The following is a 26,508-nucleotide window of genomic DNA, read 5'->3' as shown; positions in this document are numbered from 1 at the left end:
ACGCAGGCAAAGGGCCCCGAGCATGAGCCCTAGAGCCAAAGGGACCGGGCTCAACTCCTGACTCCCAGTACTTACAAGCTGTGCCACTCTGGGCAAAAATGTTCACCTCTGGAGCTCTTTTCCTGATCTGTGAAATGGGGATGCTGAAATCTCCCTCAGAGAGCTGCTGTGAGGATCACTCGTAGAAAGCAGTAAGGTAGCTATTGAGCTATAATTATTAATAATATTAACAATGACATCATTACTATTACTGATAAATGAATTTATTTAGCAGTCCCTAGGGAGGTTACTCAATAAAAGCCACCCCAGAAGCTGTTCTTTGCTGGGTGTGCTGAATTACAAAACCGAGCTCCTGGATCTGCCATGCTGAGGCTTGGGCCCTGGGCCTGGCGACCATGTGACTGCACCCCAAGACCTGCGGTTAGAACTGTCTTACATGGCATCTATGAACCGAATGCAAAGCTTGTAGCTTTGTGTGAAATAAATACTGTTTGTGGGGACATGTAAGTTTTATTTGTATAAACCTAACGTAGCCAACAAAAACATTCTTATAAATGGTTCTGGGAGTTATGAGCGGTGACCATGAGTGTGTATTATGGATAATAATATTTACCTGCACTTCATAAAGTTTTTGTAAAGTTTAAATGGGATAATGAAGTATACTGCTTATCTCCTGGCATAAAGTAAGCACTCGATATAAATGTTTCACACTGTGCAAATGTGGGTTTTTGTTTTTGTTTAGCTCACATTGTGTTGTTATTTAAATCAGACAAAAAGAACCTCTCCAAAGGGGGGTGGGGGGAGAGAAGACTCCAAACTCCAAAATATCAGATTTGTGCTGGTACAAAAGAAAAAAAATCACATTTATTTTACAAGGTAGTATTTTCCTAAAGTATTATACACAAGGGAAAGTTGAGCTGTCTGTAGGAAAACAGAATATAATTTTAGGAAATTACAGAAGAGTCAACATTGTGCTTAAAACTTTAAAATAGACAGGTTTTAAAAATAGCACAGTAAGTGAATATTGCAAGGTATGAACAGCCTTAGAAAGTGTCTATGAACACAACGATATGAAGCTCAGTATTAAAACCTCTACTGATGATTTGCTTTCAGACTTGTTCAGACTATGAAGAGAGCACTGCTTCAATCTTAACAGAAAAAAGAACTCCGAGCGCTAATAGAAACATGGCCCTTTCCTAATACAGTCAACTCTCAATTATCCGTAACAATGAAAGGGAGCAGTGACATAAAATTTTTTTAAGGTAAATAATTCCAAAATTAACTTCAAGAAGTGCCCTTGTACTTATGTTAGGATGTGAGAAATCTGACATCCCTACAATTCACAGCACTGATGAAGTGAGTAGAACCCCACTTCCCTTCCCCTCCTCCACAGGAAGAGAGACAGTCACATAGGACTTGCTGAAAAGCCTAAAATACAACTGGCCTTCTTAATTCCGGCTCACACCTCCCCCTGGAGAGGGGCGTAGGAAAGAAAACTGCGAAAATCTTGTTTTCCTCATATAAAAAGCCAAAACATGTCAATAAAATTTTGCAAACAAGATGGAATAATCAAGAGCTGACTATATCAATATTATTTTATCTTGTACTTTTTTTTCTTGCCTAGTAGTGTTTATACTGCCAAACATATCTGGGTATGTTGACAGCTTTCTGACTTATCTGGTTACATCCTATTACCCAAATAGAGGAATGTGCATAAAAGGAGTTTGTTACGATCAGTCCCAAAAGAACTGTGATGTTTCAAATAGGCCAGGAAGCGGAGGTTAAGAAATAAAACCACCAGCCGCAAAACAGAATCACATCAAATCCACAAGGGCCTCCAGGGCAACCCCCGCGCAGTTCTGCTCTGGTTCTGGTGGTGCTGTACTGTAGTATCTCGAATTGTAAGTCTCCCCTTTCCAGGAAAGCAACTGTTTTTCTTCAGGGTTTTCATCAAATTCTCATTTCAAATCTTGAAAATTACAAGGTGAAAAAAAACCCTAGATTTGATTATAAAGCCTCATTTGTTAATGTACCAAATAGTCATAAACACAAAAGCATTTTAATTGCTTTGTCATTTCTCAAAAAGTTCTGAGCATATTTGAAACTTGAAAGTTCTAAAATAAATCTTGGTTAGGTAAGAAAGCTGAATTCCACACCGCACTTATTTTGTATCTTCTACCTAACAGCTTTCACAACTTTCAAAAAGTGGGAATGGTGCCAGGTTTCCACAGAGCCCAGGAGAGCAGGCTCTCCATCCCTAAAGCCCAGCCCTTTGCTCCCAGTGAGCACACCACCAGGTCCGAACCATAAAGCTCTCCTCTCTCTCCATGTACAAGATTAACCAAGGCGATTTAACATGACTGTGTTCAGTGTCTATAATACATGTTGCAGTCTAAACATTTTCTAAAGTGCCTATAAATACGCTTATACAAATGAGCAGTATAATATCAGGATTACAGAGAAATTCTCTTACATAATATAGAACAGAATAGGCCTAGATTTTAAGTTGAGACTACACATTTTTATATCCTTATCAGTTGTTTTTGGAATGCAAGCATAAAGAAAGAATTCTGGTTCAATCGTATATGATTTCCAGAGAATTATTAATATTAACAGTGCTAGGACAAAGAAATTCTTGCTTGTGCTTGTTTAGAAAAGGCTATTTTGAGATCCAGGAACATCTGATATTTAGAATCCAATGGAACATCTCCAATTCTATAAAATTGATAGTAGTAAGTGAAGCTTAGTGAGTTTTTAATTATAAACAGATTGTGCAAATATTTAAAATGATTATCAACCATTATTAAATCCAAAAATTCCATTAAAATCGTGGCTAATCTGAATGGCAGTTCAGGAGTTTAAAAAACAGGAACCCAGGCAAAACTTGTAGATACTACTGATAAAGGGCCCAACCCTGAAACAGCCGGCTTCAGAAACCTGGCCTGTGACCACATATTTCCATGGCTTTAGAGACCTAGTGGTTGACTCCAATTATTCTAATGGACAGGAACATGGGCCCGGAGTAGAGAACTGATGGGAACTGTGTAGAGAAAGAAGACCTTCTATGTGCCCACCCAGGAGATGCAGTGTGCCCACCCACGGGGTAGGTGCAGACAGGGCCCAACGGCTACTGCAGGCTCACAGGTGTTTGGCTTCCAAGCCTGCCTTCAGCTGGCCACTCAGTCATGGGAGGCACCGAGGACCTCAGGGCTCATCAGATGTCTGTCCCTAAGCCACCTGGGCCGGGCCGGGCTGGCTGGGGAAGCCCCTCTCTGCACCCCTGCCTCCACCTGCCCTCTCCTGTGCCCTGCTGTCCCTGGAGCTCCTCTCACCACCTTACTGGCTTGACTTGTTGAGTCTTTACATTTCAGTAAGTGGGAACTTTAGGCTGCATTCCCATCTAGCAGAGAAAGCTCTAACTAACACTGTTTTCAAAGGAATATACACGCTCTGCTTTCTAAACCCTACAGATGTTTTGGGCACCTAAACCTAACAAAGTGTTCTAGCCAATAACTTGAACTACACATACAACTAGGAAAGCAGATTTTGTCTGGTGTGATTGGTGCAAGATGTCAAATGGAGGCTTCAGGGAAGAACACAACAGGCCTCTTCTTATGTCTTAAAATACAAACTGACATGACATAGAAGAGGTGTGCCATAATGCTGACAGAGCACACTCACGGATAGTTAGGATCTAAGAAATATTTCTCTATCTCCAACTCTGATAGTTCTAGTTTCATTAGGCCATATTTTAAACTTCCTGGATTCTTAACTATGCCTCACAGAGAGTAGATTTGGAAAAATGGCAGATAACCAACTCACACAAGAACACCTGGTATAAATGGAGATTAGGAGTAGAATTCTGAAGAGAGCTAAATAAGAAAGACCTCTTCACTATTTTGTGTGTGTGAGAAAAGAGAACATGTACAACAGACCGTGACTATTACTGTAGTAAAAGTGAATGTATATTACACAAAATATTTTCTCCTGACTTAGCAGCAAACTATTTCAACTGCTTTTGCATTTGCATAAAAAATCCATGCATCATACTGAATTCTAATCCATTTCTCACCTAAGCCATTCTAATGCTTCATACAACCAAATGAAGCAGAATTAATCAAACCTATTAGATTCATTCCTAATCCCTAAAGGACTGCTGTCTTTAGCATTTCCATGCTAACTAAAACTATTATTGATTTTTTTCTTAAGACGTCAGATGTGGCTGCCTCCTAAATATAATACCTATATAACTTCCTAAAAGTTTGCCCCAGATTTGAAGAACAATTAAGAAAAGCTGAGAAATGTTGGGGAACCCACCCAGGAGGCCAGCTCAAATGTTGCAACACGTTCCCAGCTAAAAGCCAAGTACCTCTCACCTCCCCCTCGGTTCCCAGAGCATCTGGGTACCGTTACCTGTATGTGTTATCTCCCCTGTTAGACTGTGGGTCCCTTTATGTTGGGAGTCAGGTCTTATTCATTCTGTATCCCCACAGCACCCTGAAGAGTGTAGGTCCTCAGCTAAAGCTACATTGAGCATTAAAGTGAGATGTCATCTCTTCTTAAATGAAGGCCTAACTCAGCCCCAGGTCATGAAGGGCTGTGCAGACAGTGGCCATAACTAGGGGCCAAGCTGGCCTCCACTAACCTCCTAGAAGTAAGCTGAGGCAACACTGGCCCGGACCCATGCAGGTGGTGAGAAGGGGAAAGGGAGAGAATGGCATCTTCCAGTGCACACTCTTTCCCCTCACATGAGCTGATTGCCATATGAGACTGGCAGGGGCGGGGTGCCTGTCAGCATGCCAAAAGGAGTGCCAAGGGCTCTTGTGTGAAGAACTGGCTATTTAGAAAATACTGTCTCGTTCACTCTGGGTAGCTCCTCAACCTGATCCACAATACTCTGTGATCATTGCTTCATCGCTTTCAAAGTCCCCAGTGAAATTAAGGCTGGGTCACAATTCATGACACCAGATGCTACATAGAAAGTAAGTGAAGATACAAAAGAAAACCATTTATAAGAAAAAGAATGTCTTCGTTATAAGACTAATTTAAGGGTGAAGCTAATCAGCAGACCACTGGTCGCTCTGGTTGTTAGAGGGGTAGAAATACCAACTGCACTGGAAAAAGGATCCACCAGACAGAAGTACAAAAGCTCCGTGTGGATCAAGGACACGCTTCCTGCCTGGACACTCACACAGTGGTTTCTATCGTTTCAATCACTTCCAGGTCAGACTGCGAGGGGGAGAGGAGGGTGCACTCGTCCGGCTCCCAGCTGCTCTCTGGACTGTAATCTTCCTCTGAACTCAGTTCTGCCCCTTCTTCTGTGTCCTCATCACATGATTCCACATAGTGAGCCCCGATCGCATTGATCCCAGAGTCCTCAGAACTTGAGGGAGAAGAGCAGTGATCTATTTTTGGTGTATTGCTCTCTTTTGAAATTAAGGCATCGTGTGCAGAGACCTCCTCAGGGCTCATTTTGTGGGAATGTGGTGCTGGCTGCTTCTGCACATAACACATCTTCCCATTTATACATTTAACCTGATAGTTGTCAATAAAGAGGTCTGAGATCATGCAGTACCTTGGAGAATCAGGGGGCAGGGGAGGCTGGAAGACAGATGCAAATTTCATAAAGTGTTCGGTGAGTGAGACTGAGATCTGAATGGTGTTTGTGGGTTCCCGAGGCTTCGCAGGAATCTCAGTGCTGGGAAGCTGCTCCACGGGGGTCATAGGCTGATACACATACTTGCCTGTGGGGAACACAAAAAAGGCGCCTGAAATCTAAGAGTATTACACAAACCACATTAACATAGCCATAAGGGTTTCTTTCTGAGGACTCAGAACGTTTTTAAAAATATTTTAATAACATCTCAAAAGACACTAGTAATAGAATCATTCAACACTGTTATAATCAATTAAAAATAGAGCATGGTACATAACATCATGTACCATTAACATTTTCATCTAAGAAACTCAACACACTTGACAAATCTTACTTTATATTTGAGTCTTTCTAATGCCTCTGAAGTAGGTGCGTGGATACTATAATCCTTATTTTACAGACAACTTTAAATGCTTTACCCCTCATAGTAGAATAAAGAATGTCCACGATGTAGTATGGTAAAAACATGCTGTAAAGTAGTATAATATACTACAAAATTATATTTCCACTTTTTATCTTTAATAATTATGTTAATATATATGTTAATATATACATTTATAAAATGGAGGAATATACACCAATTTATTATCAGAATTAGGGAAGACATTCACTTTTTAGGTTTCTATGTTTTAGTCAGAATACATACACATATTTAAAGATTTTATTTATTTAATTTTTTCCCCCCAAAGCCCCAGTAGATAGTTGTATGTCATAGCTGCACATCCTTCTAGTTGCTGTATGTGGGACTTGGCCTCAGGGTGGAGGGAGAAGTGGTGCCTCGATGCGCACCCGGGATCCGAACCCGGGCCACCAGCATTGCAGCGCACGCACTTAACCACCAAGCCACAGGGCCGGCCCCATACACATATTTAATAGGTAACAGCCTGTAGGATCATTGTGGCGACCCTCAATGTCTGGAGTGCAGTGTGGGGTGTGAAGTGATCTCTGTCAGGATCAAAGCTCATCAGTGGCCTAAGCTAGAGATGCTCTTTCTCCCTGACACCAGCTCTACTGGCACTAGGCACCCACGCCACACAGAAGCAAAGCCACAAGGAGGTGCGGGGGGTGACTCCTGGATGTTTCTAGGAAACCAAGAAGCTTATCCCCAAATCTTCCCCTCTGCTCTGAGCCCCCAAGTGTTTCACACAGTTTACACGGGAGTGAAACCTAAATGGATCTGATCCTAATGTGTCTCCTTCCCCATTCTCTTTCACTTCACTCAACATTTAGCAAAGCCTCCCACGTATCAAGTGCTAAGGAAATAGAGGGAGAGATGAAAATTACCCAGTCTGTAAGTCTAAAATGATTTAAAAATAGAAATCTAGGAGAAGAAAACCTGAAAAACCCAAAGACAGTAGCCACAATTGTGGGCACCATCTTGAGTTTTTCCTAATATCGTTGATTTATCAGTCAGGCCATACCATATCTTCTACACGTATTTATGACAGGGTTCTCAACTTCAGCACTATTGCCATTTTGGACCAGATAATTCCTTGTTGTAAGGGGCTGTCCCATGTACTGTAGGAAGTTTAGCAGCATCCCTAGCCTCTACCCACTAGATGCCAGCAGCACCTCCTCCTCAGGCATGATAATCAGAAATGTCTCCAGACATTGCCAGATACCCCCTGGGGGGGAGGGGGTGGAAAATCGCCCTGGTTTGAGAACCACTGATTCAGACATCCTCATGAGCATCTCTCAGCAGGCAAATCACTCACTGTGCATGGCACCTGCTCCTGTTTGTTTTATTTCTTGGTCAGACTGAAAATTCTAGGACAGGAATCACATTCATAAGGAAAATTACCTTAGATTTTTTAATAAGTTACTTAAGCCATGGAAAAATAGGAATTTCAGATCAGAAATGTGAGCAGCAAACTACGCCACAAAGAGTGCAACATCAGTAATCTATTAAGATCAATCAAGCCTGCCTGTATTTTTTACTTCTGTTTCTTGACTCCTGTACAAAAACCAGGCTTAGATTTCACAATTTCTTTGTAACTAAATTACCCTAAAAAATATATTCAGCTTCATTCTAGAGTACCCACATGGAAAACGTACATTTAAAATTGTTAAGCCTTTGGGTTCCCAGGTCTACTTCTAAGCTTGGACACATATCATGCAAACCCCATGGTCTGATAAAAATACAAGTGAGAAGAACCCGTCATACCTGCCTGGAGAATTATGTTTAAAATATGCCAGGTAACTTCATTCCTCTGTTTTCTGTAAAAGACTATGGTACTACGACTTGTCAGGCAAAGTTCAAATCCAGTAAGGTCTAACAGTTGGTACGGTAGGACCTCTGCCTCCAAGCATCACAGGCATTACCAGCTGAAGGGGGCGAAGAAAGGAGACCTTCGCGCCTCCCCTCCAATCCACCAGCCCCAGCATTAGAGAAAGACGTGTTCCGCAAGGGACAGAGAAGGGACTTGGAGAACTTGGGGGACTACTCACTTCTGTCTACAGAGTGGTGAATAAAGCATCTGGAATGGAGGTTTGGTCTTTTCTAGTCTTAGCTGGTGGACCGGTGGTTACTGAGTTAAGGAGGCTGAGGATGGCGGGCTCGCAGGAAATGCTTGTTGCAGAATGCTGATTAAGTTCATTCCAGCCCTAGTGACCTCTGGTTTAGTTATCCGCTTGTCACAGCCATAGGAGGTTCCTGGAAGTTGATCCTTAGACTCAGAAGGATCAGGGCTTTATTTAATCCAAAGATGGAGGAACCATGAAGCCTGACTTTGGGACTTCTCTAACCACCCTCTCCTACTCTCACCTAACCCTCCTCGCCCTGCCCTCTTCTTCCTTCTCCTCTTTTGTGCTTCTTCATAATTCCTTTGCTTTTTCTCTTCTTCTCAGTTCTTCTACCTCTTTCTTTCTCTAATCCTCTCTCCTCCAAAGCTCTATTTTTCTTCCTTCAAGTGTAGTAAAAAAAGAGAAATGCAGCTGATAGAGGAAGATGAATATAGCATTCCAGATTCCATTTTCTTCTACAAGTTACCTCTATTAAATATGCTTACTCAGAGCTAAGGTGACAGCCCATTATCTGGTGAGATGGAGATACAGATGCAAAGAGTAAGGCAGAGAAGAAAAAACAGTAAAGATGACCAGATGAGGAACAAAGTTTAGTAAACATCTTTCAAATATCAATTATTATATAATACTATATTATTTGATTTGCTTATAAACACATAAATAATAAAACAAACTCACATCAAGGATTTAGTTTTGCAAAGAGTCCAGAGGGGTTAATATTTTGCTCCAATCCCCAATAACTTCTACCCTGTGGTATACTACGCTGTGAATCCACATTCACAATGATAGCCCTGAAGCATCACAAGATCCTGAATTATCAGAGAGATTCAATCATGTCCACTCTACTGTATTTAGAGAATAAAATGAACTAACACACTCTGCAATAACAAGGACTGAAACAAAGGGGTTTCTGGCCACTTAGCCAGGAAATTCAATAACCACTATACTCTGTTCTCTGAACAATCCTCCTAATCAAGGGTTTACTACGTTATTTAAAGAAATAAATGGATGGGAACTTTTAAAACTTAAATCTTTACAAGGAAAAAGTACTCAAAGAGAGTCAGGGCTTGGAGAACAGCAAAGTAGAGGGAGAGTAAAAGAAGGATCTAGAGATGATATGATCCAGCAATCCCACTTCTAGGTACATGCCCGAAAGCAGGGTCTTAAAGAGATATTTGTACACTCATGTTCATAGCAGCATTATTCACAACAGCCAAAAGGCAACCCAAGTGTCCATGACGGATGAATGGATAAACAAGATGCGGTATATACATACAATGGAATATTATTCAGCCTTATAGAGTAAGGAAATCCATGCTACAACATGGTTGAACCTTGAGAACATTATGCTAAGTAAAATAAGCCAGTCAGAAAAAGACAAATACTGTAGGATTCCACTTATATGAGGTACCTAAAGTAGTCAAATTCATAGAGACAGAAAGCAGAATGGTGGCTGCCAAGGGCTAGGGGATAAGAAGGTATGGGGAATTGTTGTTTAATGGATACAGAGTTTCAGTTTTGCAGGATGAAAAGAGTTCTGGAGAGGGATGGTGGTGATGACTGCACAACAATATGAATGTTAGTTGATACACTGAACTGTACACTTAAAAATGGTTATGACGATAAATTTTATGTTATGTGTATTTTACAATTTTTAAAATTAAAAAAATTAATCAGTATAATTCACTATATTAACAGACTGAGGGAAAAATCTATATCCAGATCCAGAATATCCTCAATATTCAAGAATGTCCTCAACATATCCAGAATATATAAAGAATTCTTACAACTCAATAATAAGAAAACAAACAACCCAATTTTAAGAATGAGTGTGGCTATACAAGGGCAACATGAGGGATCCCTACAGTGATGGAAATGTTCTGTAACTTGACTATATCATTGTCAATACCTTGGTTATGATACTGTACTATTGTTTTGCAACTATAGCTGTCATTGGGGTAAGTGAGTAAAGGATATATAAGATCTCTCTGTATTTTTCTTAAAACTGCATATGATGGGGCCGGCCCCGTGGCTTAGCGGTCAAGTGCCCGCGCTCCGCTGCTGGAGGCCTGGGTTCGGATCCCAGGCGCGCACGGACGCACCGCTTCTCCGGCCATGCTGAGGCCGCGTCCCACATACAGCAACTAGAAGGATGTGCAGCTATGACATACAACTATCTACTGGGGCTTTGGGGGGAAAAATAAATAAAATTATAAAAAAAAAACTGCATATGAATCTATAATTTTTTTCAAAATAAAAATATAATTTAAAACAGAGGAAAAAACACCATAGAAGTGATGTTGCACCCTCTTCAGTGCATTACATAAGGAGGCACATGCTACTGCCATCTCTCATCACAGATGACGTTAACTGTGAACACTTGGTTAATGTGCTGTCTGGGTTTCTCCATGGTAAAGTTAGTATTTTTCTCTTTGAAATTATTAAATATTTTGTGAAGAGATAGATATGTGAGACTATGCAAATATCCTATTTCTCATCATACTCTCACCTAGAGTAATTTTAGCATACATAGGTGGATCTGGTCTGCAATAATCATTACTGCAGTGTTTGCCAGACAGTGTTTTTCTATTTCCATCATTCTTTCTATATTTATTAATTAGAATTATGTGTAAGCAAGAGCTGGTTCTTCTCCCTCATTTATTTATTTATTCAATTATTTACATTAAACATGGACTCACAGCTATTTATTTTATTCCACGGATTATAATCCGTTACTATCATTACCTATTTTGTTGCTCAAATGGTCCCAGACTTAGCTCTTGAGAGTTCCTTCAAGTTAGCACCTGTGTCCTTTCAACACGCCCATATCCCTTTTGGAAGACTTCCTTACTTTCCAGCACCATAAGACATTACTAGCTTATCTTCTACTTCCCTGCTCCAGTCCAGGAATCAGCCATTTCTCCAAGGAGCCCTAGTTCCTTTTCTTAAGAACTTACACACATTCTTAAGCTTGTTCTCAAAATATTCCTGTGAAGTAGAATCTTGGTTTGCTAATGACTCATTCAATCAGTCACAAAACTCATCCACAGGAAAGTGAAGACTAAACCTCATTACAGTGCTTAACGTCCATCTAAAAAATAATATAAAAAATAAAAATAAATTTCATAAACCCATTAATTTATCTGGAATCTTTCTCAAGGGAACTGAAATCACTTTCTCAATAATGAAACTGACTAATACAACCCTGACTCCTGACTAAAATCACAAAAACCAACTGTGATCAGTAAGTGAAAAAGAGATTTCATACATCTCCTTTCTTTTCAGGGAACCTGGTTCAATGTTCTCAGCTTTTTCTCAACTAAAGGACAATCAAAACCACTAAATAAGTAACTTCCACTATTCTCTTAAAGTCTTGGTTCATAATTTTTCTGATTGTTTTTCCCTTTTGGTGTTTAGCAGTAATATATAGTACATACTTTTTTTCATAATATCTCAATGAGACACTAAACAAGATTTATGATCTTATCCTGATTATTTGGTTAAAAAAAAAAAAAAAACAGAAGAGTTCATTACTTTCTCAAGCTCATGCAACAAGACAGGAGGCAGTTCTAGGACCCAGGCCTGTGACAGCCTGTGTTCTTTCTTCACGAGGATACCCATCACTTTATTCATAAGGTTTAGACAACGCCTATATTAGTTTACACTGTCATTCTCTGCCATCAACTTCAGCTAATACTCCAATTTGTAGCACAGTGTGAACACATCGGGGATATATTTCCTTGAAGGAGCTTCTTTCTTTTGGTTGTAGAGCACAAAGGGAAAGGAAAAAAGCCCAAACAAATGTGGAAAATAATTTATGTGCCCTGTTAAGCTATTATTTTTTTTAGGATCAGTCATGCATTTTGATTCTTAAAAAAGATCCTTGGGGGGAAATGAGCTTTTTGCTGTTACAGATAGTTTTATGACTGTTAAATGTGTGTCCCCTTGACACACAAAGTACAGTGCTCTCAGGGAATGCAAAGTAATTTGAAAATTAGCTAAGCAAAATATAATTAGAAAGGTAAATCTGCTGAAAAAAACAATTGAATAGCATAAGGGAAATTGCATCCACAGTTCAGTTCTTTGATTTTATATAGAGAATCACAATTATGTTTATTTTATTCCCAAGGGCATTCATTATATTGAAAGTGTTAAGTATTCTTATTCAGCTATTTCTGCAATGTGCATTATTTACTAAGTTGAGTAGTACATCACAAACTAAAATCAAAAGAATATAACATTTATTATAACCAATATTATTCGTGGCCTTACTCTCCACTCTGCCCCACAGTCAGTCAATACACCAATATTTTTGTACTTTGATCTATAAGAACATTAAAGGTTACATACTGCCCAAAATGTTGAAGTCCCCAATCAGAAATTCATGCAAGATCCTAGTTTCTTCATTTTTCAAGTTTTATAACCTTTTTTAGTGTGGTGGAACATATTAAGGTAAAGCAAAACCCTAGTGAGACAGAACATCAGAAGTACAGTTTGTTTACTCATTTAACACACATTTATCAAATATCTACCATGTTTGTAACACTAAATCAGATGCTATGAGGAAATAAAAAGAAGTACAATACACAGTCATGCTTCAAGGAGCTTCCAGTCAAACTGGGGGAAGAACATAAAAAATAAAGTAAAAATAAAACAAGAATTGAGTAAAACTGTAAGAATACACACAAGGGTATTCATCAAGAGCAGAACAGGATCCCAGGCTCCACTGAAGGATTTTACATGGCTATTAAAAGACACAGACCTGTGGAGTAGCAAGCAGAACTGCTCCAGACCAGCTTCAGGGCAGAAATGTGTCAGTTTGGCATTTGGGGTTCAAAGAGTTGACCAAGAGAGCAAAGGAGGATAAAGTGCATGAGGAAAATGGAGGCCAGCGGGGGCTTAGAACGCAAGGCCAGAGAGTTCGTGTTTTGATAACAATGCTGAACCACTGAAGATTACTGAGGCATGCAATAACAATAAAAGAAGGATTTTAGAGAATTTAGTCAGGTAAACATGTGCAGATGGACTGGAAAGGGAAAAGAGGGGGGTTAAGAGGCGGCTATTATGGATTTTCAAGCACGATATGCTGATATTCAGTCACGTGGCTGGGTAGAGGAAGGAACACAAGAGACACTCCTGGAAAAGTGGCAGATCCCACCGGTTAAGGGCAAGGGCTGGGCAGTTAAATGCACCTGGATTTTAATCCTAACTCTGCTACTTATTAGCTGTTTGACCTTTATCAAATTGTTAATATTTCCATGCTTTCCATTTCCTCAGTGTAAAAGCAGTCAGTGATATCGCCCTTTTAGAGCATTAACTCGATGTCGGCACATGGTAAACACTCTATTGCTGGTGTTACTTACAGAAGGCAGGAGCTGCCTGGAGGTCTCCAAGCCACTCCAGAGGCTTTCCAGGGCCGAGCCCGTGACCCCCAGTCCTGAGTCTCAGGAATACCCTGAATACACCCAGCTTCCTGATTCAGCTCAGCCTGTAAACTTCTCTGACCACAGTTCTCCTCCACCCTACCTTCATCCCCTACCCCCAAAACCCTGCAATCTCCTTTCACATCTGCTTTCATTCCACTTTTCAAACTAATATTTACTGAGCCTCAATTATGTGCCAGGTACTGAGCTAGGGACACGGGGTTAAAACAGCAAGCAGACAGGCCACATCCCTGCCCTTATGGAGCTTACACTCCAGGAGAGGATATATATTTGAACAAATAATCACACAAAAAGATATATAATTACAAACCATACAGACCAACAGGCAAAAAGTGATAGGAAGAAAAAGCAAAATCAGTGATCAGAAATTATATGTGGGAGGTGTGATTTGGACGGGGGTGTGTGTGTCAGGAAAGACATCCCTGAAAACGTGGCGTTAGGTGGTGCATGTCACCTCAGGACTGAGTGGGAGTTAACCAGGGAAAGAAGAGGAAGAGCCAGAGCAGCTGGAGCATGATGGGCAAGAGGGAGAACGGGAAGAGATGAGAGTGGTGGACGCCAGACCACGCAGGGTCCACCAGGCAGGTGAAGGATTGGGGGGCTTATCCTACGCAGTAGAAAGACATCGCACAGTCTTGAGAGGAGAGTGACATGACCAGCTTTGCCTTTCTACTCACTTCCATTTCTGTCTGCTCCTCTCACGGTACGGGCACAGACAAAGCTAATCTAAAGCACTAAACAGACCTCAACAATCAAGCTACCACCCCTCTCCCAGGTTCACACTCAGATCTGGACTGAAGTCCAGTACATGACAGAGGGAACGGAGGGGATGGAAGAAAGCACCACGGGGCAACCTGCACAGGCAGAAGCCCTTTACCCATAGACTTCTACAATCCACACTGCTCCAGGCCACATTTTTGACACCCTGAAGTATGGGCAGCTGGTACAGTGAGACCTGCCTTAAAAATAACATTTCTAAAACTACCATAAACCGGCAGTAGAGAGAGAAGCTGTTCACCACACTTACAATTTACAGCAGCCAATCTGAAAAGAGATATAATGAGGGCCCTATAGTTTTTTAAACCATGTTTATGCCCACTTGAAGCCAAGCCTTCTGGTTTAAGGCATAGATATTAACAAACTCTTGTGTATTTTAACAAGTACCTACCAGTGAACAACTAGGAGGAAAGAGAAGAAGTGTAAAATGCATCCCTCTTACAATCCAGTGTGGGTCACACAAACACCCAAAAACACCACAAGAGGAAAGATAAGTATTAAGTTGTGGGGTAGAAACTACATAGAGTGTAGGAGCTCAGAGAAAAGTGAGGGCTGGAAGGGCTTCGAAAAGGCTCCACAGAAAACATGGAATGTAAACTGAAGAAGAGGCAGGATTTGGAGAAAAGAAAGTAAAGTGGCACGTCTTATGCAAAAATCCAGAGGTGAAGGAAGTGAGGGACGTGACCAGCCTGACTGGAGCAGAGGGTTCTCCTGCAACCGAGACAAATCTCATCACCCAGGTAATCTGGAGAGAGAGCAACACCCTTCCCTTGCCTTGGGACTGGATACAACGAGAGCCACTCTGCTGAATAAACTGCACAATGGAACTCCTTGAACTTGCAGACACAGATTATTGCAGCTGGGAAAGAGCCCCTTCCAGGGCCAGAGAGTTCAGAAACATCCTGATAGGTAAGTCTGCCTAAAATAGGCCATAGTGAAAAAAAGGCAGAGAATGAGAACTCTCTCAGGCTTCCAGCTCCTCATAGGTGGTCAAATAAAGGTTTCATGGAGGAAATATGTCTACCTCTTTCCACTTCATCTGGAAAGTCCTACTTATCCACCGGGAGCTGTTCTGCAGAGCTGGTTTTAATACAGTAATTAGTAAGAAAAGGGATGGCTGAGGGAGTCTTTTCCCAAGGATGGGTCACTGAGGCTGAGATGAAGCATGAAAACTGTTTAACCAGAAAGAAAAAGATGGCTGCTGACAGAGCACAAAGAGACTCGACCAACATGTATTAAGTGTCTGCACTTTGCAGTACAGGAAAACCCTGAGAGAGAAGCTTGATGGAGGGAAGAGGAATAAATGGGAAAATGGCTGATTATGGCTCCTTACAAGGTGAGAAAAGCTGCATGAGTACCACTCTTTTTTAATCTAAAGACAGATGATGATGATAATAATAGTAGTCATTACCTTTGATTTCTTTATTACAAGCCTTGACCTTACGGGCATTTTATGTGACCATCTCAGCCTCCTGCCTTTCTCTGCAAAAATCAGTAGTGAATGGGATGAGTTACCAAACTGGGCAAAGATTTCTAAAACTGCAGTTAGAAAAAAATCCATTTTGAGGACAAAGAAACTCCCTGTGGAGCATGGGAGGCAGCAAAAGTGGAGACCTGGAACATGCTGACTTTAGTGCAGTGTTCTGCCATTCCACTAGCACATAGCTGTACAGTTCTACAGATCCCAAATAAGTTATTAGCAGCCATTAATTCAATAGACAGATATTCCCAACAGACTAAGGGAAACAGTATAAGACATCTGTCACATTTATTTATTGATCTGGGGGTGAAAAGTTCAGAAATTCACAAGAAAAAAGATGCTAACCAGTCAACCTGATCTAAGAAAAATAAGATCTTGAAGCATCTGAAGCATCTGTCCTTAGCGCAGGGGCTCAGTAGGGACTCAGTAGATGTTTACTGAATTTTTAAAAAATGTATCTTTGTTAAGGGTTATTTTTGTAGAGAACATGTCTGCACATTATTCAAGAACCTCGTTTTCAAATTTATACTAACCAATATGGCATTCTGGAACTTTGATTTTTTTTATTAATCAGTCGTAACAATAATGAAACATTCTAAGTATCAATGAGATGTAATTTAACATCAAATTATTAACATTTATATATAAGAATTTCTATTTCCCGAGATAATGAAATAATGACTCAATTGTAGTAATTACCTCTCACTTCTCTTGGACCTGGGGTTAGGCCAGCCAATTTCAAAATCAGTGCCACTGGGGAAATCCAAAGAGCTAAGGGTAAGAAGTAACAAATTTCATATTGACAGCTAAACGGCATCTCTAGTTAGCTACCCATTGAACTACTCCTGAATGGGGACAAGGAGGCTCACATGATGGTGCCAAAACTCAACCAGGAGCTCTGTTCTTGGACTACTCTTCGTCACAACAGTTGGGTTGTAAAATATATGGAGGGAGTCACTTCAGTTAACACTCTACAGTAAAGAGGAAAAAAGGGGTCCAGATAACGACGAGACTATAAAGGTGCTAGTTATCAATTTATTGCCTCTCAACTGCAAATTTTTCCTTTAACACACGTTCTGCCACAACTGACAGAATTCCTTTAAGCGTGGTTCCTTTACAGTGAGCACGATGCTAAGCTTTCTCAGTCGAGGGCGCTGGAGGGACACTGCAGGAGGAAGGGGCTCTCCTGCTGTTTGCTGCACAGGTGAGGGCTGAGGGGGTGGGAAATCTACTGGAGCTCTGGCTCAGACATGCACCCAGAACATGCGGTACCCTGACAAGCGGGCAGTCTTGGCCTGGCCTGGTGAAAACCTTCCAGTGGCCCTCTCCACATGGAAACCAGCATCCTGAGGCCTTCTGCCTACATCATGCCCTCCTGCCAACCCAAGCTTCTGCCCCCTGTACACGCCCACACCATCAACTGCTGATTGTTCGTGCCTCGCCTGCACTCCAAAGGGTTGCTTCCCGCTTGTCAAGTAATTGCACACCAGTACAGCCTGGGTAAAGCAGCAAACTTCGCTGCTATCCTGTGGGCTGAACGACACTTTCTCCAACAAGGTCTGAACCCCAGCCTTGGAGAGGGACCTCCTTGCACCTTTGTCCTTGCTGGGTATTCTCCCTCAGCCCTAGGGAACCACAGAGAGCTTCCTTGTATCTTACAGTCCTTATCTCTCAGCGTTTACTCATTCTTTATACTTGACTTTCTCTCTGTTTAATCTACTGTGTAGTTTCCACCCCGACTGGACTCAAACTGATTCAGTGACCGAGGTCAAGATGTGGAAGTTTCCTGTAGGTGGTACTTTCCTGATTTGTCTACTGAGAAAACATAAGCATTATATTGAAGAATTAAGTAGTTTATATATTTGGAACCTATACTAATAGATATTAAATGTTATGTGTTAAAATACTAATAATTCTTTAGATGTTTAAAACTGGACAAACTGATAAAAAATTAAGTTAATATTATTAGAGCAGAATTTTAGAAGAATGCATTCTAAACCTAATTTTTAAAAGAACACTGTCTTTGCTACTTGAATATTTCTATATCAATAATTAATGTCAAAAATAACTAGAAAAACAAAGAGAGCTTACTGAATACCCTTGAGTATTCGCCTCCAAAGGAACGACATATAAAACTATTGAACTAAAAGTGCTTTCCATAAAAAAACAAGTAGCAAAAAAACTTCTGAACCCGCCTTCATAATAGACCGACATATGTTAACTGAAAAATTTCAGTGGGTAGGTTGGGAGTAACATTCAGTAGCTTTATGAATGAGAGCAGAGCATCGTGGCTGGCAAAGTATAGTACAGCTCTTTTCCCTGGAGCCTGGAATACAACTGCCTTTGAAGAGAACAATGGAGAGGCATAAGGAGGAAGTACTCCTACCTATAAAACATGTGGAACATAAAAGGCAGAATCAACCATTCGAGAAAAGAAACTCTGATTACATGTGAAGTTCTAGACAAAATGGAGCAGCATGTAAAATAAACCAAAGACATTCAGCACTAGGATGGGCACTGGGGGAGCTTTCTAGTCATTTGCCCACAATGTGTGAGTGGTAATTTATGACCACAGCAGATGCTGTATGGTTTCAGCCTACTGATACATCAATGAGATTTGATAATGTAATAATGCAGATTTTCAAGGCCAAATAAGATTTCTATGGATTTGATGAGATTTTGAAAATATAAAGGAAAAACCGTACCATCAGCACAAGTATAAGCCCTGCAGAGAAACAAAGCCACAGGCCTTCAGGGGACAGGCTGTGGCTAACAAACACTCCCACGGACACCAGCCTCACAACAAGGCTGAAGCACAGCCAGGTGCAGTTGTTCTGAGTGCCTGGGCTAATGCAAGCAAATAAAACCATCCTGGGAATTGTCTAACCATGCAGATGGCTGACTCAGAGAGATCCACAGCTGTTCTCAAAAGAGGTATATCAATTGTGGAATTTTTTTTTTTAATTTTTTGTTTATTGCAGTAACATTGGTCTATAACATTGTATAAATTTCAGGTGTACATCATTATATTTCTATGTCTGCATAGATTACATCATGTTCACCACCCAAATACTAATTACAACCCATCACCACACATGTGCCGAATTATCCCTTTCCCCCTCCTCCCGCCCCTCTTCCCCTCTGGTAACCACCATCCAATCTCTGTCTCTATGTGTTTGTTTATTGTTGTTATTATCTACTACTTAATGAAGGAAATCATATGGTATTTGACCTTCTCCCTCTGACTTATTTCACTTTGCATAATACCCTCAATGTCCATCCATGTTGTCACAAATGCCTGGATTTCATCGTTTCTTATGGCTGACTAGTATTCCATTGTGTGTATATACCACATCTTCTTTATCCTTTCGTCCCTTGATGGGCACTTAGGTTGTTTCCAAGTCTTGGCTATTGTGAATAACGCTGCAATGAACACAGGGGTGCATGTACCTTGATGCATTGGTGTTTTCAAGTTCTTTGGATAAATACCCAGCAGTGGAATAGCTGGATCATATGGTAGTTCTATCGTTGATTTTTTGAGGAATCTCCATACTGTTTTCCGTAGTGGCTGCACCAGTTTGCACTCCCACCAGCAGTGTATGAGGGTTCCCTTCTCTCCACATCCTCTCCAACACATGTTGTTTCCTGTCTTGTTAATTATAGCCATTCTGACGAGCATGAGGTGATATCTCATTGTAGTTTTGATTTGCATTTCCCTGATAGTTAATGATTTTGAACATCTTTTCATGTGTCTGTTGGCTATCTGTATATCTTCTTTGGAGAAATGTCTGTTCAGGTCTTTTACCCATTTTTTAATTGGGTTGGTAGTTTTTTTGTTGTTGAGATGCATGAGTTCTTTATATATTTTGGAGATTAAGCCCTTATCAGATGTATGGTTTGCAAATATCTTCTCCCAATTGTTAGGTTGTCTTTTCGTTTTGTTGATGGTTTCCTTTGCTGTGCAGAAGCTTTTTAGTTTGATGTAGTCCCATTTGTTTATTTTTTCTATTGTTTCTCTTGCCCGGTCAGACATGGTGCTTGAAAATATGTTGCTAAGACCGATGTCAAAGAGCGTACTGCCTATGTTTTCTTCTAGAAGTTTCATAGTTTCAGGTCTTACATTCAAGTCTTTAATCCATTTTGAGTTAATTTTTGTGTATGGTGTAAGGTAAGGATCTACTTTCATTTTTTTGCATGTGGCTATACAGTTTTCCCAACACCATTTGTTGAAGAGACTTTCTTTTCTCCATTGTATGTTCTTGGCTCCTTTGTCGAAGATTAGCTGTCCATAGATGTGTGGGTTTATTTCTGGGCTTTCGATTCTATTCCATTGATCTGTGTGTCTGTTTTTGTGCCAGTACCATGCTGTTTTGGTTACTATAGCTTTGTAGTATATTTTGAAATCAGGGAGTGTGATACCTCCAGCTTTGTTCTTTTTTCTCAGGATTCCTTTAGCTATCCAGGGTCTTTTGTTGTTCCATATAAATTTTAGGAGTCACTGTTCTATTTCTGTGAAAAATGTTGTTGGAACTTTGATAGGGATTGCATTGAATCTATAGATGGCTTTAGGAAGTATGGACATCTTAACTATGTTAATTCTTCCAATCCAAGAGCATGGAATATCTTTCCATTTCTTTGTGTCTTCTTCAATTTCTTTCAGCAATGTTTTATAGTTTTCCATGTACAGCTCTTTCACCTCTTTGGTAAGTTTATTCCTAGGTATTTTATTCTTTTTGTTGCAATTGTAAATGGGATGGTATTCTTAATTTCTCTTTCTGCTACTTCATTGTTTGTGTATAGAAATGCAACTGATTTTTGTATGTTGATTTTGTATCCTGCAACTTTACCATATTCGTTTATTACTTCTAAAAGTTTTCTGGTGGATTCTTTAGGGTTTTCTATATATAAAATCATGTCATCTGCAAATAGTGACAGTTTCACTTCTTCCTTTCCAATTTGGATCCCTTTTATTTTTTTCTCTTGCCTGATTGCTCTGGCTAGGACTTCCAGTACTACATTAAATAGGAGTGGTGACAGTGGGCATCCTTGTCTGGTTCCTGTTCTTAGAGGGATAGCTTTCAGTTTTTCACCATTTAGGATGATATTAGCTGTGGGTTTCTCATATATGGTCTTTATTATGTTGAGGTACTTTCCTTCTATACCCATTCTATTCAGAGTTTTTATCATAAATGGGTGCTGTATCTTGTCAAATGCTTTCTCTGCATCTATTGAGATGATCATGTGATTTTTATTCTTCATTTTATTAATGTGGTGTATCACGTGGATTGATTTGCGAATGTTAAACCATCCCTGCGTACCTGGAATAAATCCCACTTGATCACGGTGTATGATCTTTTTAATGTATTGTTGTATGCGATTTGCTAGTATTTTGTTGAGGATTTTTGCATCAATATTCATCGGTGATATGGGCCTGTAATTGTCTTTTTTTGTGTTGTCCTTGTCTGGTTTTGGTATCAGGGTAATGTCAGCTTCATAGAATGAGTTAGGGAGCTTCCCCCTCTCCTCAATTTTTTGGAAGAGTTTGAGAAGAATAGGTATTAAGTCTTCTTTGAATGTTTGGTAGAATTCACCAGGGAAGCCGTCTGGTCCTGGACTTTTATTTTTGGAGAGGTTTTTGATTACTGTTTTGATCTCCTTACTGGTGATTGGTCTATTCAAATTCTCTACTTCTTCTTGATCCAGTTTTGGAAGGTTGTATGGTTCTAAGAATTTACCCATTTCTTCCAGATTGTCGAATTGGTTGGCATATAGCTTTTCATAGTATTCTCTTATAATCTTTTGTATTTCTGAGGTGTCTGTTGTAATTTCTCCTCTTTCATTTCTGATTTTACTTATTTGTGCCTTCTCTCTTTTTTTCTTGGTGAGTCTAGCTAAAGGTTTGCCAATTTCGTTTATCTTTTCAAAGAACCAGCTCTTGGTTTTATTAATTTTTTCTATTGATTTTTTGGTCTCTATTTCATTTATTTCTGCTCTGATTTTTATTATTTCCCTTATTCTACTGATTTTGGGCTTTGTTTGTTCTTCTTTTTCTAGTTCCTTTAGGTGCAGGGTTAGATTGTTTATTTGAGATTTTTCTTGTTTGTTGAGATAGGCCTGTATCGCTATAAACTTCCCTCTTAGAACCGCTTTTGCTGTATCCCATAAATTCTGGCATGTCGTATTTTCATTTTCATTTGTCTCCAGGTATTTTTTGATTTCTTCTTTGATTTCTTTGTTGACCCAGTCATTGTTCAGTAGCATTTTGTTTAATCTCCACGTATTTGTGGCTTTTCTGATTTTCTTCCTATAGTTGATTTCTAGTTTCATACCGGTGTGGTCAGAAAGATGCTTGGTATTATTTCAATCTTCTTAAATTTATGGAGACTTGTTGTGTGGCCTGATATGTGATCAATCCTGGAGAATGTTCCATGTGCATTTGAAAAGAATGTGTATTCTTTGGTTTTTGGATGGAATGCTCTGTATATATCTACTAGGTCCATCTGTTCTAGTGTGTCATTTAAGACCAATGTTTCCTTATTGATCTTCTGTTTGGATGATCTATCCGTTGGTGTAAGTGGAGTGTTAAAATCCCCTACTATTATTGTGTTACTGTCTATTTCTGTTTTTATGTCTGTTAATAATTGCTTTATATATTTAGGTGCACCTACATTGGGTGCGTAGATATTTACAAGTGTTATATCCTCTTGTTGGATTGTTCCCTTGATCATTATGTAATGCCCTTCTTTGTCTTTTTACGGTATTTGTTTTAAAGTCTATTTTGTCTGATATGAATACTGCTACCCCAGCTTTGTTTTCACTGCCATTTGCATGGAGTATCTTTTTCCATTCCTTCACTTTCAGTTTGTGAGTGTCTTTAGGTCTGAAGTGTGTCTCTTGTATGCAGCATATATATGGGTCTTGTTTTTTATTCCAATCACCCACCCTATGCCTTTTAATTGGAGCATTTAGTCCATTGATGTTTAAAGTAGCTATTGATAAGTATGTACTTACTGCCATTTTTTAACTTTTTTTTTCTGTGTTTTAGTAGTTCTTCTCTGTTCCTTTCTTCTTCTATACAGAATTGATGGTCTCTTTAGTTTGACCTCTGTCTGAAAGCTCTACTCTTTAACTCCCCTCCTCCCTCCTTTTATGTTTTTGATATCATATCTAACCTCTTTTTTGTGCATTTGTATCCATTACCTTCTTATCAAGGAAATAGATAATTTTTCCTATTTGTGGTCTTCTCTTTTCCCCTTAAATCAATCCCTTTAACATTTCTTGTAGCACTGGTTTCTTGGTGACAAACTCCTTTAATTTTTGCTTGTCTGGGAAATTTTTGATCTCTCCTTCCATTTTGAATGATAACCTTGCTGGGTAGAGTATTCTTGGCTGTAAGTTTTTTCTTTTTAGCACTTTAAATATATCATGCCATTCTCTTCTAGCCTGTAAGGTTTCTGCTGAGAAGTCAGCTGATAGTCTTATGGGGTTTCCTTTGTATGTAACTTGACTTTCTCTTGTGTCTTTTAGAATTCTCTCTTTATCTTTAATTCTGGACATTTTGATTATGTGTCTTGGTGTGGGCCTCTTTGGGTTTATCTTGTTTGGGGCTCTCTGTGCTTCCTGTACCTGGGGTGTCTGTTTCCTTCCTTAGGTTAGGGAAGTTTTCATCTATTATTTCTTGAAATAGATTCTCTGCCCCCTTGTCTCGCTCTTCTCCTTCCAGGACACCTATAACACGGATGTTAGTGTGCTTGATGTTGTCCCAGAGGTCCCTTAGACTGTCCTGACTCTTTTTAATTCTTTTCTCTTTTACCTGTTCACCTTGGGTAATTTCTTCTAGTCTTTCGTCCAGCTCACAGATCCGTTCTTCTGTATCTTCTACTCTGCTTTTGAGTCCCTCTAGTGAATTTTTCATTTCCAGTATTGTATTCTTCATTTCTGATTGGTTCTTTTTTATATCTTCCATTTCTTTGTTGACATTCTCACTGAGTTCATCTATTGTTCTCCCCATATCAGTGAGCATCCTTAACACTCTTTGTTTGAACTCTCTATCAGGTAGGTTGCTCATTTCTGTTTCACTTAGTTCCTTTACTGGGGTTTTGTTCTGTTCCTTTACTTGGAATGTATTCCTTTGCCTCCTCATTTTGCCTCTTTTCCTGTGCTTGTGTCTACATATTAGGTAGGTGAGCTACGTCTCCTGCTCCTGGATAGGTGACCTTATGTAAGGGATGGCTTAGGAGGCCTGCAGTGTGCTTCCCTCTGTTCTCAATGTTCCAGGGGTGAGCCCTATGTGGGCTACATGTGTCCTTCTGTAGTGGCCTGTTTGCTCTCCCTGTAGGCGCCCAGGGAGGCCGAGTTTTGCTCCTGGCCAGCTGTTGTAATGCTCAGCTGCTTGTAGTTGTTGTGGGCCCTTCAGTCTCTTTATCAGGTATGGGGAGCCCCAGCACAGTTGGCTGTAAGTTCTAATACCACATTTGTGTTACAGTATTTCTTTTAAGTGAGTAGGCCCCCAGTGTGGCAGGTTGTTAGGCTCAGGGGCTTACAATTGCTATAAGCCTCCAGCCTTGAGGTCTCTTGTCAGCTCTCTGAGGATTACAGCTGGGTGGGGCTGGCCTCAGGCACGGGAGCACCCAATTGTTTCAGGCTTTGGAAGGTGGGGCAAACGTCCTATGTGGGTCTTTGAGAAGCACAAGTCTTCTGCAGCTGACAAGCCCTGCCGCCCACAGGTCCACACACACAGTCAACACAGTCCTGCCCCATGTGCGCGCAACGACCTCCTGAAGCGGACCCAGTCTCTCCACGGCAGGAGCCCCACACACTCCACCACCAGCCCACACTCTCCACCTGCTCCTTGTGCACGCCCTGCCCCACTCAAGTCAGCTTACTTGCCAGGCTGCAGAGAATCCAGTCACCAATCTATGCAGGCCCACAAGTTGCCTGAGGGCTTGTTGTTGGGTGGGGCCAGTCTCTAGGGTGGGCTGGCTGCCCTGGCTGAGCTGGATTAAATCGGTGCTCTAGGGGGTGGGGCAGACCTGGGCTAGCAGGCCTCAGGGAGAACTCCAATGGCGTCTGTGTCAGGCCACAACAATGGCCGCCGCCAATGTCCCAGTCCCTGGAGAGGTCTCACCTCTCACCGAGATGCACTCAGGGCCTATCAGGTGAGTCTTTTCACCAAAGCACTGTGCACCTTTCCTTCTGGTGATTTTAGGTTGCTTTCTGAAATGGGTGAGTTTGCGCGTGGGCCCTTTAAGAGCCGGTTTTAATTTCTTTGTGAACCAGCTTTTCTGGGGGTGCTCCCCAGTGTTTTAGTAGCAGGCAAAGTCAGATATTATGCCACTCCTCTCGATTGTGCTGGGTCCACAAAATGCCCACAGCAGGGGCGCTCCCGGCTCAGGGCCCCGCTCCTCCAGGAAGGGCTGCGTACCTGTGGGCTGCTCCTGGGTGGCCGTTACACTGGCGGCTTGTGAAGGCGGCATTTTTCCTCTCCAGAAGGGAGTTTCTGCCTCTTCTACCTCAGTTAGGATTGTCCGTTGTTGCAGGAGTTCCTCTTATCCAGTTTTCAGTTCTGTCTCAGGGGTAATTTTTCCACGAGTAGTTGTAAATTGGCTGTGTCCGCGGGAGGAGGTGAGTTCAGAGTCTGCCTATGCCGCCATCTTGACTTCTTCCGTGGAATTTTTTTTTAAATGTTGCTAATAAACAACCAAACAGGATTTCTGTGAATCCTCTGCAAAGACCATGAACCTAAAATGTCAGGTGATATGATCCTGATGGTTTCAAACAAAGAGATTAATGAGGCTTTTATTGCTTCTTTCTGGAATATGAGCAGGCCACATTCTAATCAAAACAAATATCTCCTAGAGTTCATCAATAAATGCTAATAATTCAGAAAATCTATAGTTTTCCCATAAAACCTCAAAGGATTACAAAATGTGATAAAGGAAGAAAGCATTTTCCTTTACAATAAACATTTTTATGAACCCACAGAGAAAAAAGATATATTCACATATTGTACTGTACTAATTTCAAAACTATGCATTACTGCTTGGTGGATGTGATAGTTAATTTTATGTGTCCATTTGGAGGGTGTTTTTGAATGAAACTAACATTTAAATCTGTGAATTTTGGGTAAAGCAGATTGTCCTCCATAATGTGGATAGGCCTCACTCAACCAGTTGAAGGCCCGAATAGAACAAAAAGACCAGCCTTCCCAAGCAAGAGGGAATTCGCCAGTAGACTCTCTTTGGACTTCATCTGCACCAATGGTTCTCTTGGGTCTCCAGCCTACCAGCCCACACTGCAGATTTTGGACTCACCAGCCTCCATAACTGTGTGAGCCAATTCCTTATAATAAATCTCTTCCTATATGTACACACATCGTCTTGGTTCTGTTTCTCTGGAAAACTTTGACTAATACAGTGGAACTCATTTTACCTGCAATGGTGATAATATATTGCCATGGCAATATAACCAAATATGTCCAACTTTAACTTCCACTAATGGGGAAAATGTACCCAATTCTTTAGTCCAGTGCCCTTTTTCCTTGATGATACCACCCTAAAGGGGATCTTCTACTTCATCTTCAACTGTTGTCAGGACAGCTGGGAGAAGCAGCACTGAGATGTCCCCAT

General features: G+C 40.7%; 1 protein-coding gene and 1 long non-coding RNA gene across 3 annotated transcripts in view; one reads left to right on the top strand and one right to left on the bottom strand.

Moving 5' to 3' along the window:
- Window positions 1–334: 334 nt before the first annotated feature.
- C15H3orf70 (chromosome 15 C3orf70 homolog) overlaps window positions 335–26,508 on the bottom strand; it is a 90,608-nt gene continuing 64,434 nt past the window's right edge. The window contains exon 2 of the mRNA XM_004424626.3: window positions 335–5,744. Coding sequence (XP_004424683.1) covers window positions 5,188–5,744 — 557 coding nt within the window. The 3' untranslated portion in view covers window positions 335–5,187. The remainder of the gene's footprint in view (window positions 5,745–26,508) is intronic.
- On the top strand, window positions 24,970–26,252 carry LOC147915173 (uncharacterized). 2 transcript variants are annotated; one of them, XR_015554390.1, is made up of 2 exons: window positions 24,970–25,038; window positions 26,015–26,252. It is a non-coding gene; the product is annotated as an uncharacterized LOC147915173 (long non-coding RNA). The 2 variants fall into 2 exon arrangements; XR_015554389.1 differs by having other exon boundaries at window positions 26,012–26,252.

This window comes from Ceratotherium simum, chromosome 15, assembly GCF_057802395.1.
Source record: "Ceratotherium simum simum isolate JZ-2026a chromosome 15, ASM5780239v1, whole genome shotgun sequence".
Classification (NCBI taxonomy): Eukaryota; Metazoa; Chordata; class Mammalia; order Perissodactyla; family Rhinocerotidae; genus Ceratotherium; species Ceratotherium simum.
Note: the sequence above shows the minus strand (reverse complement) of the source record. Positions and strands in the feature narration are given on the sequence as shown.